Source organism: Lutzomyia longipalpis, chromosome 2, assembly GCF_024334085.1.
Source record: "Lutzomyia longipalpis isolate SR_M1_2022 chromosome 2, ASM2433408v1".
NCBI lineage: Eukaryota > Metazoa > Arthropoda > Insecta > Diptera > Psychodidae > Lutzomyia > Lutzomyia longipalpis.
In genome coordinates this window covers 15090130-15104651 of record NC_074708.1, presented here as the reverse complement: position 1 = coordinate 15104651, position 14522 = coordinate 15090130, and the positions used below count along the sequence as shown (strand labels likewise).

At 36.7% G+C, this 14522-nt stretch overlaps 2 protein-coding genes across 3 annotated transcripts in view; both read right to left on the bottom strand.

Annotated features, from left to right (window-relative positions):
• Positions 1-14522, bottom strand: part of LOC129790865 (UNC93-like protein) — a 1060245-nt gene that overhangs the window by 820969 nt on the left and 224754 nt on the right. The gene's annotated exons all lie outside the window — the stretch shown is intronic.
• Positions 9142-14522, bottom strand: part of LOC129790908 (carbonic anhydrase-related protein 10) — a 70269-nt gene continuing 64888 nt past the window's right edge. Inside the window, exons 9-10 of the mRNA XM_055828748.1 lie at positions 12832-13009; positions 9142-11416 (exon numbers count right to left, since the gene is read on the bottom strand). Coding sequence (XP_055684723.1) covers positions 11394-11416; positions 12832-13009 — 201 coding nt within the window. The 3' untranslated portion in view covers positions 9142-11393. The remainder of the gene's footprint in view (positions 11417-12831; positions 13010-14522) is intronic.

Genomic DNA, 14522 nt, shown 5'->3' with positions numbered 1-14522 from the left:
TTTCTTTTTGAAAATATAAAAAAAACTCTAAACTATTGAAGATTTCTCAAGAATCTCTGTGGAATAAAATTCTAGTTTTCCCCGGAAAATGCTATAAAGGAGCATTTTATTTAAAATATTCATCAAATTGCTGAATAAGTTTTGTAAATGTTTTTTTTTTTTCGGGGATAATGTTTGCAATTGAGTTTCTCCGGGAAATCGTACCCCTATTTTTGGCAATAATTTATGAAATTTTAAGTTTATGTCTTTGGAAGGATGAAGAGCTTTCCATTCCTTTGTGAGTTAAAAGGAACGAAAGGACACCAATATAAGATAGACTCAAACGGAATTGATTTAAAATACACTATCGACTTCTTAGCATAAATACGGTATCCCTTCCTGTGTAATGATTGAGTGAAAATCTCCCCTTTGTGGCTTTTTGCTGATCTCTGTGGGTGGGTTAGCACCCAAAGAGATTGGACGTGAACACACGAGGATGGGTAACATTATGTCGTGCGCTCCGGGAGTGAGGTGGAGTGGAATAAAATGATGATGTACCCTTTTTAAGTCAATGCCATCCTACTTATTGCGACTATGCATTAAACATTCACCATTCCCTGTGTGGTAGGGAGAAAAGCCACCCCTACCCATGGTCAAGCTTTCTCGCTGTGGGTGGATGGGAAAAGCACCAGTCGGAGGGGGAGTCTGTGTATGGCAAAAAAAAAAGTCCCCACAACGGCATTATTGGCCATCGTCATTCAATTGGAAGAGAGCAAAAATGTTCCTTTTTGGTTTTTTCACCCCTAACAGTATCAATTCTACCCAAAGGGAGGGCGCGGGAAAAGTTATGCGATTGAGAGGGAAAGCCAAAGGCGTATGATGGTGTGGAATAAAGAAAGGCACACAAAAAGTGTGAGAAACATTCACATTTTGGGCACATTTTTCAGGAGTCTCTCTCTCTCCATAACACAATAAATCTCTTTATGACATAAAAATTATTATTAAATACGAGGTAAATTGTCGCTTCGCTCCAATTTTCCTCGCCCCGCTTCGCGGGGGGTTTTGCGCTTCGCGCAAATTTTAGAGAGAAAAAATTGTGATGATTTATACTTAGATTGGGATTACTCATCAACCCCAAAAAAAAATTCAAAGGGAAGAAATCATTTTCATACAACATTTCAGGCGCCAAATTCAAAAATTCGCAAAAAATGCATGACTGTTATATGGGGGCTACCTAAAGGGGGGCTTTGGGGGGGAAATGGATACGGCCACTCGAAACCGCCTGATATAAGGAGCCTCTGTACCAAATTTCATCGCGATCGGTCAAACAATGTAGATTTGTATAGCCGAACACGACGGAAGATTACCAACAAACAGACCTTTCTTTATTATATAGATGGAGAGCTCTCATCAATCTCAAAAAAAAATTCAAAGGGAAGAAATCATTTTCATACAACATTTCAGGCGCCAAATTCAAAAATTCGCAAAAAATGCATGACTGTTATATGGGGGCTACCTGAAGGGGGGCTTTGGGGGGGAAATGAATACGGCCACTCGAAACCGCCTGATATAAGGAGCCTCTGTACCAAATTTCATCGCGATCGGTCAAACGGTGTAGATTTGTATAGCCGAACACGACTGATTACCAACAAACAGACCTTTCTTTATTATATAGATGGAGAGCTCTCATCACTCTCAAAAAAAAATTCAAAGGGAAGAAATCATTTTCATACAACATTTCAGGCGCCAAATTCAAAAATTCGCAAAAAATGCATGACTGTTATATGGGGGCTACCTAAAGGGGGGCTTTGGGGGGGAAATGGATACGGCCACTCGAAACCGCCTGATATAAGGAGCCTCTGTACCAAATTTCATCGCGATCGGTCAAACAATGTAGATTTGTATAGCCGAACACGACGGAAGATTACCAACAAACAGACCTTTCTTTATTATATAGATGGAGAGCTCTCATCAATCTCAAAAAAAAATTCAAAGGGAAGAAATCATTTTCATACAACATTTCAGGCGCCAAATTCAAAAATTCGCAAAAAATGCATGACTGTTATATGGGGGCTACCTGAAGGGGGGCTTTGGGGGGGAAATGAATACGGCCACTCGAAACCGCCTGATATAAGGAGCCTCTGTACCAAATTTCATCGCGATCGGTCAAACGGTGTAGATTTGTATAGCCGAACACGACTGATTACCAACAAACAGACCTTTCTTTATTATATAGATGGAGAGCTCTCATCAATCTCAAAAAAAAATTCAAAGGGAAGAAATCATTTTCATACAACATTTCAGGCGCCAAATTCAAAAATTCGCAAAAAATGCATGACTGTTATATGGGGGCTACCTGAAGGGGGGCTTTGGGGGGGAAATGAATACGGCCACTCGAAACCGCCTGATATAAGGAGCCTCTGTGCCAAATTTCATCGCGATCGGTCAAACGGTGTAGATTTGTATAGCCGAACACGACGGAAGATTACCAACAAACAGACCTTTCTTTATTATATAGATATACTAAGAGAAGCAGGAGTGTAGGAGCAGAAAAAAATACTCTTCATATCTTGACTTCAATTCACCCTCGGGATAGAATAAAAGAGGAGAGAGCTTATAGCAGAAGGAAAACTTCCGAGGGGTTTGGGAAGTGAGATACACAAACATTCACGCATTTTTGTGCAGAAGATGTGTTCAGAATTTAATCAAGTGAATAAAATATTATCTATCTATTCGTTATAGGAGGGATCCAACATTGCATACATGAGCATATTTCTTGACACACACGGGGTTCCCTGCTTTGAATTTTATTCATCCATTTCGGGGAATCTTAAAAAGAAATGCCTCACACACCCCCATGATCTTGATAGCATTTTACTGGGAGAAGAACCCTTTCATCCCCCCTCGTCTTTTGGGCACGAACGACGCACCCCTTTTTCACACAGGCACCCACATTACCATCTTTATTATTATTGTTTATACGACGCGCAGTTAATATGGCAAATCAAAATATGTAAACGTGTAAAGCATCCCATGTTACGACCCAACGTTTCAGGCATAAGCGAAGGGGTAGGCAAAAAAAGGCATGAGGGTTCACTAAAGTGAAAAGAACTTTTGTGACATTGAAAATTATACGAATGGGCCTTTCACTTTTCCCTCCTTTTTTCCAACTTAAATGGCTATTTGTACCGACCCAAAAAGCATTTCGGAATTCAATTATGCAGCTTTGAATCATATAAGAGATGCTTGTTGGTACCTGCGCGTAGGCTGAGAAAGGAATTGGGTCTTTTAAGCTATAGTTTAGATAGAATAAACTAAAGGTAGGCCTAAATTTTGTAAGCTGAATCTAAGTTTTTAAATTATGCCTAAGTTTTTTAATGTAGGCCTAATTTTTTAAAGCTAAGTCCCAGTTTTTTTAAAACTAGGTCAGTTTTTAATCTAGGTCTAATTTTATAAACTATACTTAAGTTTTCTAAGATAAGCATAAATTTTTTGAGCTAGATCCAAGTTTTTAAGGCTAGGTCTCAATTTTGTAAGCTAGATCTAGATTTTTTAGGCAGAAATAAGATTTTTGAGCTGTACCTAGGATTTTTTTTTAAAAACTACTTAGATCAAAGTTTCTTAGACTATGCCTAAGTATTTCAAGCAAAGCCTGAGTCTTATAAACTGAATTCAAGTTTTATTTAACGTCAAGACAATATTCAAACTAAATTATGTCTGGTAGTTCATTGCAAACGTTAAAGCATTTGGCTGACCTCTACACCTCAATTTTTCAAGAAAAATCTTTTTCAAATCCGCAAATATACTCACAAAATACGTTAATATTAAATGCAATTTCACAAATTGATTTGGAGTTGTGGAATTTTCCTCAAAGAGACCGATTTAAAACGCGATATGTGATGGTTTTCTTGTGAGATGAGTGGAAATCGGAATGTGGTGTGGTGTATAAAATTCATGAGAATCACGAATCTTGGTGGCTTTTACCAGTGCGTAAAAGAAAGTCTGAAATAGGATCGTCTTTTGGGTCTTTTGGTATTCATTTCGCGTTCAAAGCATCAAATCTCAACTTTGTCCAATGTTTTGTATGCGCAACAATGGGAACAAGATGTTGACGGTATGGGGTGGGATGTGGAGTCGATGAGACACACACTTCAAATCGAATTTCACGTTAAATTCCATGAGAAAGACTGGATAAAGAAATGTGTTGGAGGGTGGATGACAGAGTCCTGAAAAAGGGAAGACAGGATGGGAAGATAAAACAGACGGGTGAATCGTTCCACTTCAATTTTATCATTTGATGTTGTCGCTGGGAAAGTAATTCCCTCGCTGGCGGAGGATTCTGTGTGTGTGTGTTGGGTGACGAAGAATGGGGCGAATCTTCCGGGTTTGGGCTCCACTTGGGTGGGTGAGTGTTTGTTTGATTTAAAATCACAGTTTTCTTAAGTGGAAAAATGCCATTTTTCTCCATTCCACTCCATGGCGCTATGATACCCTTGGGCAATCGATATGCCATCCATTCATACACCTTCTCCACCAAACCCCATAAAACACAAAATCCACCCCTCCTGGCTCTTTGTCCAGGTTCATTCGGGCTATGTTGGCTGGTGGGTCCCCAAGGGGAGGATGTGGGTGCTCTCTACTCATGAATGGGCGACATATTTCAGTGTGGGCCATATATACGAATTGTGTGCTCCATTGGGGGTATCGATGTGCCGAGAGCCTTGCACAAGAAGCAATGTTAGAGGGGGTGGTTGCTGTAACTCACTGTGGGGGTGTTTGTTCTCTTCCGATTTCTATCAAACAATTTACACCATCGATCCGACACCATGAATAAGGTGAGAAGAATTATCACAAATTACATCACATTCCCATTTAAAGGAAAATGGAAAATGTCTCTCCGGAGGGGGCACACACACACACTGTAGATACTATTATCGCAAGTCCTGATCGTAGAATTCTTGCCATTTTCATGCTCTTCGACATATCATTTTTCAAATGGAAAACTTGGGATTCTTTGTTAAGGAAAAATTAGCCATTTAGGGTGTTGCGGAAGTAGTTTGACGAAATAGTAAATCTTCTCTTGCTCACAGAACTGATTTCCCTTAAAAGTGAATGAAAACATTCTTCTTTAATGTTTAATATTAAATTGTAATTTGATGCATTCAGAAGGCTCTTAAAACGCCTTAATTAAGTTTTTTTTTGCATAAAATTGACGCATTTCACGCACTTTTAATTTAAAAAAAAAATTAATCAATTTAACTCTACAGAACGTTGCTGGCCACCGTGACCAATTCGACTTTTTCAATCGTCTCAGCACTAAAATCTATTGAACATTTTGTGGTAAATAAACACCTGTGTAGGGAAATTCAATTATTTCAAAATCGTCGAAAGAAAACTCTGAAAAACAATTTCTTTTTAAGAAAAAATTTAGATCAAAGTTTTAAGGTAAAAAATCTCGATCCTCCAGGGGTTAAAAAGAATTAATTCTTTGTATGTTTGGTATGAGAGATCAATAAAATAATTTCCTTTAATTTTCTTTTTTTTTCAGAAATATTTTCTTTAAAAAAAACCAAAGGATTATCAAAAGAAAGAAATCCTAAATCCCCTCACACAAGTAAAATAAACATCAACATTCCCACATTTTTGTCTTTTAAGGAACAGAAAGGACAAAAAAGGAAAGAAAAGATGGAATGCTCAGAAGGGCAACCGGCGTGCTCTAATATATCACCTTGTGTTTTATTTGTATTAATTTTTATTACACTTTCATGGGGCTATAAATTTTTGCCGTCTTACGTGTAATCCAAAATTATGATCACATTTTTTTGCTTTATTCCACACCCTCCTATAACGTCACACCCCCACGTTGGGGGATTCACCATAGAAAGCAAAAATTCATGCCATGGTTGTGTGACACGAGGGCAAAGTTCTTGATTAAAAGAATACAACTCTATTGAATTGAACGGCATCCGAATATCAGGAACTGAGCAATATGGGTGAGGGTGGTGTAGCATAAAAGGAAGCACCCAAAGACCCATTGGAGGGTGGATCAAAAAAAAAAGAGAAGGCGCAGCACTTTTCCGAATTAAAATTCACAACTCATCCTTTGTTTATTGCCGCCATTGATTAAGTCTCTCCCTCTCTCTTCGTTTTCGGGGGTGTGTTGCCGTCGGTTGGGGCATCCTCAGCAGAGCACGCAGTCACTTTAAGGGACCCATACACACCCCGAACACGTTTTACACCTTAACATAATAACTTGATGTGTTGAAAATGAACTTCACATGCGAATCGTGGGGAGATACGCGCCAACAAGACTTTTGGGGATTCGCCATCCCCAAAAGGCACACCATCGGCAAGATATGAAGATACATCGCACTGTGGAATCTCGGGATGCTAAATTCACCTTCTGCACGTGAACACTTACGTTTTTTTTTCTTCTTCTCGTCCAACTCTCTTTGAAAAATTTCAATCCAGACATTCATCTTACCCCACCCACATTCCTTTTGGGGGAGGAAAGTGCGTGAGCGATGGAAGAGAGTGTAGATGACCTAAGATGCGAAAAGATAAAAATTCAAACCGTGCATTGAAAATTTATTTACACGCACAAGATTCTTTTTTTGGTTTTATGATTTTTGGCAAATTTTTTTTTGATATTTTTAAATTTTGTAGAAAAATTGGGAAATTATTTATTTTTCTTTTAAAAATTTACATATATAAAAAAGAAATCCTTCAGTGGAAGAAAACTCTTCAAATTTTAAGAAAAAATTACAAAAGCTACTCTTGTATGACCCACAAATTATTTCTGGTCCATTTTTGCTCATTTATTAAATTCACAATCTCATCCTTTATTTTCATTTTAAATTACAATAAGTGGTTTGCACAGTGAAATGCAATTGTTTATGTAATATTCGGGTAGAACATCTCCTTTTCTGAGAATTCCTTTCAACATCAAATTATTCGTCCTGGCACATCTTCCGTAGCTTGGGCGGAAAATGTAAAGAGGCACTGCGGGACGCAATTGGGTGGATATTAGCATTGTGGAGAAGAGAATGCAAACAATTGTACGAGAGAGAAGAATTTTCCAGGAGCTGCGTCAATCTCGGGGGGTGGAAACAGTCAAAAATTTTCAAGGGACGAATAGTCTCCCAAAAACTTGGGATGTATTCCTAATTTTGCCGACTACTACAAGGCACAGTGGGTGGGCTACTTTCACGGGTAGATGAGGCAATACACCAACTCTGTAGACTTGGAGCTTCTTCATTGCCTGGCAAAATGTACAATCACTTCCCATCGGTGCGGGGGTAGTTTCTTCCCTTTCTTTGGAAAACTCCTGCAAGAAAACTTATTCATTCTCCCAGAGTGTGTGAATACCATACTTGCAGCCACTTTGGGCCATTTTCTTGCTGCCTCATGCAAGCGACTATGATGGTACGGTGTGGGTCTCTGGCCGTGTCGTTCTTCTTTATTGGAATGAATGGCTTAACATAAATCACAATAATGCGGACAGGTTTCAATTATACGTTCCAGCGTGGGAATTAACACAAATCGCATATGTTCCACCACTCCACTGCTCATCTTTCCGCACCAACCCTCCCTGACCCCCCAAAAGCACATATTCATGTAGCACCCCATGGGGCGGGAGAATGCTATACCCACCCACCCTGTGCACCAATATAGCGCAGGATATAAACGATGTCCATGGTTTGCAGATGATGGAATGTGTTTTTCCGGTCCGTTTAGTCATTCATCTCGCACACGCTGAATGAAGACGCCGCACCAGGGCTATGAGTGTTGCAACTCACGATGCCCTGGACACCCCCAAGGCCACCATCCCTATACATATATGAGAAAATGTAGGGAGTCACTTTATTTGTATTTCGCACCTCGATTCCATTTACTGTTTACTCGTCATCATGATGTTGAGCTTTTCACTTTCTCGTTTAATCGCTCCACTTCCGTTATTCACTTCCACGCGGCAAAATTCCCTCTTCTCATATATACCTTCCTCTCATGGAGTCCGAAAACACCTCAAACACCCATCTGGCTTTTTTTTTCAGAACACCACAATACATAAATAACATAAATATATAGTTACGGCAACAGAGTTGAAAAGAAAATGTAAGACGTTTTATAGATAAGAAACTGAACTAAAGTTTTGGTGGTATGGGGGGAATTAGGTTTAACGATCTTTAGTGATAGTTTTGAAATTTTTAGGAAGATGAAAATAACTTAAAGGGTCAATAATTAATTATCTGAAGCATAATTGAAAAGGAAAAGACATTTTCAGATATTTTTTAAGTTTTTTTTATAATATTTGATAAAATTAACGACTTTAAAGTCGTTAAAGTTTTTTAAAGTCAGTTTAATACAATTTCCCAACGAGATAGAGAAAACTGCTTTAGGTAAAACTTTCTGCTGCTCTAACACCTACTTATCGAGGGCTACATTGTAAAACCGGCTAACTTTGTATGGGCTTTGAAACGACTTAGCCGTTTAGTTGGTATACCACAATTTTACAATGTAGCCCTCGTTATGCTTACCTATATTAATTTTTAGTCTACTGTAGAACAATGCTATGTGCCCCGGTAGAGAAACCCTTCTACCGTATATAATGTTGAGCTGAGGCACTATGTGTGTCTAGGGTTGGACTGCTCTGGGTGAAAGAGTTAGATGAGTCGTTAGCTCTATGCCGCTCATCAGGCACTCATAGGTATCAGTAGCCCACTGTTGCTCGTCCGATTAAGTTCGGGACCCGTTAGCTCTCTAATTAAGGGCAGTTAATAGCCCCTGTAGGAATATCGTCCTACACTACAGTGTTTTCTAAATTAATTTTGTTATTACCGGTTACTTAAGAGGGGACATGCCCAGGATTTTTTTTTTTTAATTTTAACGTAGTCTGACTTTAAAATTATTTAGAAAAGTCGGCCATGGCCGCAGGTGAGAGTTTTCCATCGCAGATGAATAAATAAATAATCTAAATCTAATCATTTTAAAAAATATCCTAAAATTTCGATTAAGAAGTTCTTAAATTCTTTTTTTTTTACTTTTTATACCAAAGAACCTATCAAGGTAAATGTAGTAAAATGGGCAATTCTGGATTAAATATAGAATAATTCATCCTCATACTTACCTTAAAATTACCTTTTTGTGATGACAAAATTTGTTGAAGTATTTTCAAGATTATCTCTTATCTATACTCTTCATCAACTCTGATAACTTACTGTTTGCTACTGACTGCTCCACAGTTTGTAGGCACTGCATCATTTTAAAGTTTGGAAAGAAGGGTATGAATAGCCTTTAGGGATTGTAGGTGAAATCACGTTGAAATTGCTTCCCAAAGTTTTAAGCATGAAAACTCTCAGTTGAAACTTTCTCTTTAATAATACTTCATCCTTCTTTATTATTCACAGACAAAACAGAAACAATTTTTGTAGAAATTCTAACAAAAAAATTCTCTAATATTGAAATAGTTTCAGCAATTTTATTCACTCTCCTTTATAGATTTCCTTTCACGCCTAACCGAAACATTCTTTTTTTTCTTCAATGTTTTAACATACACTTTTACACTGGCTTTTCTTCGTTGGGAAAATTGTAAGAGTCGAGCTTTTTTTTTCTTTCTCATCTAGAGATATCTCAATTATTTTCTTTTTACTTTTTCTTCTAAATATCAAAAGGCATTTTAGCGTTTTTTTTCTATCTTTATAGAGGAATTTCTAGAGAGAGAGAGAGAGTTTATCAAATAAAAATATGATTTTCTAAGTTTAGACTTTATACTGAGGTCAGGTTTAGAAGCCAAGGTTGGGAGAGATTTACGATATGCATGTTTTTCTCGTCTAAATTTGGATTTTATATTGATTTTTATGTCATTTCAATATCGTACAAATTTTATATTTGGAAGCCTCTCATTGTTTTTTTTTTTTCTTACTACTCCTTCATCTTTTCTTATATGTTACTGTGTGGAATTTACAAAAAGAAAAGACCAAAAAAACAGGATATGTCAGCTCTAGTGGGCAGTTTCACCTTTCCGTCTTTTCTATGCCCCTTTTTGGTGGATTAATTCCAATGTTAAGTTTCGTCTAAGTTCTACTTATAAAGTTTCCTATGATAGCATTTGATTTGACGATATGATGGACTTCTACTGAAAGCAACACTTAATTATATGAATCATGGGAATTTATTCAAGCTATTTTGTCCTTTACTCGTTATAATTTATGGTTCATTTTTTTCTGTTTCCTTTTTTTTCAATATGGAAAATATGATATGTTTATCAATTTTATCGCTATTTTTTTTAGTTCAATAACTCTACATGATGTTCACTAAACACTGCTTTTTTGTTCAATCAGATAGTTTTATTGTTTGATTTCACTTTAATAAATCGCTAATGTCTTTCATACAAGCACCCTCCCTCGAAATTTTGCTGAAATTTTGTATTTTTTGCATTATATATTACAGTGTGGGTCATTTCAGATGCTTCAATATAGAGCTTTGATTTTTTTTTTACAAAATAATTTACTCAATTTGAAAAATTATTGAGGAATATTTTTTCTGAACTTTCCAAGTTTTTCAAAGATAAGAACTTTTAAAAAATTAATAAAAAGTACTTTAATGATCAAAATATTTGTAAAATTGAGAATTTCTTTCTTGTAAAAAATAGCATGGAAGTCAAAAGGTCCAGAAGTTTCACAGAAAAAATTAATTGAATTAAAAAAAAGTTTTTGACATTTTACTCTTAAATTAAAAAAATATATATACATACATAAAATTTCATTAAATATTTGCAAGATATTTGATCAAAAAATTCATAAAAAGAATCCTTTAAAAACAAAAATATATACAAACTTCTTTTACTGAGAAATATGTATTTTATTTTATGTAAGCAAATTTTCGTTTTTCCTTAAATAACTATTTAAACTATCGCAGTTGATGGAACTAGAAGTTTTTAGCGCGGTGAGATTTTTCTTCAGCTCGAGAGAGGTGCATCCTGTAACCACAAAACCACTCTGTTTTATTACACTAATATTTACACAGCTGCTGAGTCCTTTACCACCCACACCACCCCATCGGCAGGTGAGGTGGCATCAAAGCAAAATCGATGTAAATTTTCATTCCTTTCTCCACCACGGTGGAATTTTTCTCATCAATTAAATTGCAAATTCACTCAGCATTTGGTGGCCTTTTGACCTTTTTTTGCTCCTCCTACTCTTCGAACTTTTTTTTTCATGTCTTTCACTCTCTGGGGCGGCAGACGCGGAACAAGGAAGGAAATTCTTCGAAAGTTGAAGAATTCTTATTTGGCTTTCACGTCTCCGCTGTCGTGTCGTTTTGGGGGTGCACAACAAACACTCGAGAATGTGTCCTCGTGGGTACCATTTAGGGATTTTCACCGTGACGAAGACGATGATGAGGAGTACACAACTTCAGTGCTGCTTCCAACTGTTTGCTGCATATGCGAAAGAGACGAATAAGTTTAGAGATGTATGGGGTGGTTGGAGGAAGTGGTACTCTTCTTGCCTTTTCACCACCCACCCTCCCCCCTCGTGTACAAACTCTTCACATACACACACCCATCGAGGCATTATAAATAATTTCGAATGTTGGCGGGTAATGAGTAAAGTTTTCACGAAAATGGAGAACAAACATTTAATTCAATGACATTCAAAAGGGAGTACCGCGAGAAAGAAAAAAATGACACAAAAGTTGTACATGAAGAAGCTACCCAAATGACTTTGAATAATTGGGAAGAATATTTGTTTTCCTTTTTTGGAGTTGCTTATGTACATTTGGTATGTATGATTGTAGCGCATCGTGTATCACAATGCGAAAAGACCAATAATATTTCATACATTATTGCAACAATAATAAATCATAAAAGTTTAAATTAATAACAGCAGAGACTCCTCATACGCCATCCGCTGAGGAGCTACCAAACATGCTCCCAGTACACATTTCCAACATATGGAGGTGTGAGCCGTACTCGAGACAGGCGGCATAGTATAGGGTGAATTAAACATCCTTTATTTTTTTTAATGTTTCTTAATTATTTCTTTATTAATTTTTGACTATTAACCTTTTATCTTGTTTTAGAAAATTCATTTCTAAATTCTTTCTATTTTAATTTTTCCTTATAGTTCAGTTAGACCACTTTCCCAACGAGACCTACTTTCCCAAATGCTGACTTTGTGGAAATAATTTCCAAAATATGTCGAAAGTAGCTGCCCTATTTTGGAAGGAAATCATCTTTCGTAATTCGTAATATATTCGGCATATTTCCTTATCAAGCAGCCCAATTTCTGCCCTATTTTTAAGGATAAAAATTGAGCAGCCCAAGTGGAAAATATCTCGAAAAAGTTTCGACATTCATTCATTTCAAATATGAATTTTTCGTCCAACTTTCACAAGGAATCATAAATTTTCTTCAAATTATGATTTTTTCGATTTTCTGGTCGTCACCAGGGAGTGGATGTTTCGTCCAATAAAGTACGCTTACTTCCTAAAGCTTTCAACCCTCATTCGGACCTTCCTCAGTGGCTGGAATTTTTTTTTTTTTGGTATATTACAACTATCATTGAAAAAATGACTTGAATGCTACACCTGAAGCATTGAAGCCCTAATGCTCATAACAAAGTTGATGGTAAAAGAAGAACTTTACAAAGTAAAATCTTAGATTTTATTTATCTCTTGAATTAATTCCACATAATTTCCAAAAAAAAACATTTAATCATCCGCCGCCTGTTATCCATACCACTCACACCTCCGCGTCAAATCCCACTGCGGGAGCACCCCACCGTGTTTGCAAATAAATAATTATGCAAATTGCATTTGCAATATGTGAACTAGGAATGGGGGAAGCATTACCTTTGTAGTGAACATCCCGGTACATGCTGGGGCATGCCTTCCCATTTTGTTTGCTGCGAAAATCAATGTTTGTACGAACGGGCCGATGGAGAAGTGGCTGCGGGGGTCGAAAGTTGTTCCCCAGCGGGGCTTTTGGGTGATCGGGACCACCCTGCATGAGGCGTCGGAGGGCGTGCAGCTGGAAAAAAGTCAAAAAAAAAAAATATTTCAATGTGAACTACCCTGGAAATATCAATAAGCAAAAGAGAGCTTGTGCTTCCCAGGGAAATGAGGAAAATTCATTTTTTTGGTTTTCCGCTTTTTCGCATTTTATTTTTATTTTTTGAAATTATTTGCGCAGATTGAATTGAGTATAGAAACAATTGAAATTCAAATTGAGAGAAACAATTTTATAAATTGAAAAAAAATGCGAAAAGATTAACCACGTTTTTTTTTTCATTAAAGTTAGGTATGTAATTAATTACCCAACAAACACCTTGCAACTTTAACTTTGGAAACTCTGAAGCAACGTTGCAAGAGAGTTTACTTCTTAGTTGCTAAAGTTGCGAATATGGTTGCATGGAAAACGATGCAGTATACTTTATCGCGATGTTGCCAAAGTTGCAAGATTTTTTTTTATTATTTCAATAACTTGAAAAATTTAAGTGTTTTTGCATTCTAAAGTCTTTTCTACAACTTCTCAAAGACTAATTTACCTAAAAACACACTAAAATCTCAATTTTAAGCAAAATAATTAACTTTGAAAAAATCACTTAGAAAATAGTTGCAGGAAAGTATATATCAACGTTGCGCTAGTTGCAAAAATATATCGAAAAAGAACAAATTTTCCTTGAAATTGAAGTTTTTTTGGACTCTAAATGAGTTTTATGCATTATTTATCCCTAAAATAATTATTTTTTATTGATAATTTATCAAAAATTGTTAATTTTATTAAATATAATTTACGAGGTAAATTGTCGCTTCGCTCCAATTTTCCTCGCCCCGCTTCGCGGGGGGTTTTGCGCTTCGCGCAAATTATAGAGAGAAAAAATTGTGATGATTTATAAGTATGATTGGGCACACTCATCAAACCCAAAAGAAAAAATTTGCAAAGAGAAAAAATCATTTTCATACAACATTTCCGGCGACAAATTCAAAAATTCGCAAAAAATGCATGAGAGTTATATGGGGGCTACCTGAAGGGGGGCTTTGGGGGAAAATGGATACGGCCACTCGAAACCGCCTGATATAAGGAACCTCTGTACCAAATTTCATCACGATCGGTCAAACGGTGTAGATTTGTATAGCCGAACACGACTGATTACCAACAAACAGACCTTTCTTTATTATATAGATGGAGAGCTCTCATCAATCTCAAAAAAAAAAAAAAATTTGCAAAGAGAAAAAATCATTTTCATACAACATTTCCGGCGCCAAATTCAAAAATTCGCAAAAAATGCATGACTGTTATATGGGGGCTACCTGAAGGGGGGCTTTGGGGGGAAAATGGATACGGCCACTCGAAACCGCCTGATATAAGGAACCTCTGTACCAAATTTCATCACGATCGGTCAAACGGTGTAGATTTGTATAGCCGAACACGACTGATTACCAACAAACAGACCTTTCTTTATTATATAGATGGAGAGCTCTCATCAATCTCAAAAAAAAAAAAAAATTTGCAAAGAGAAAAAATCATTTTCATACAACAT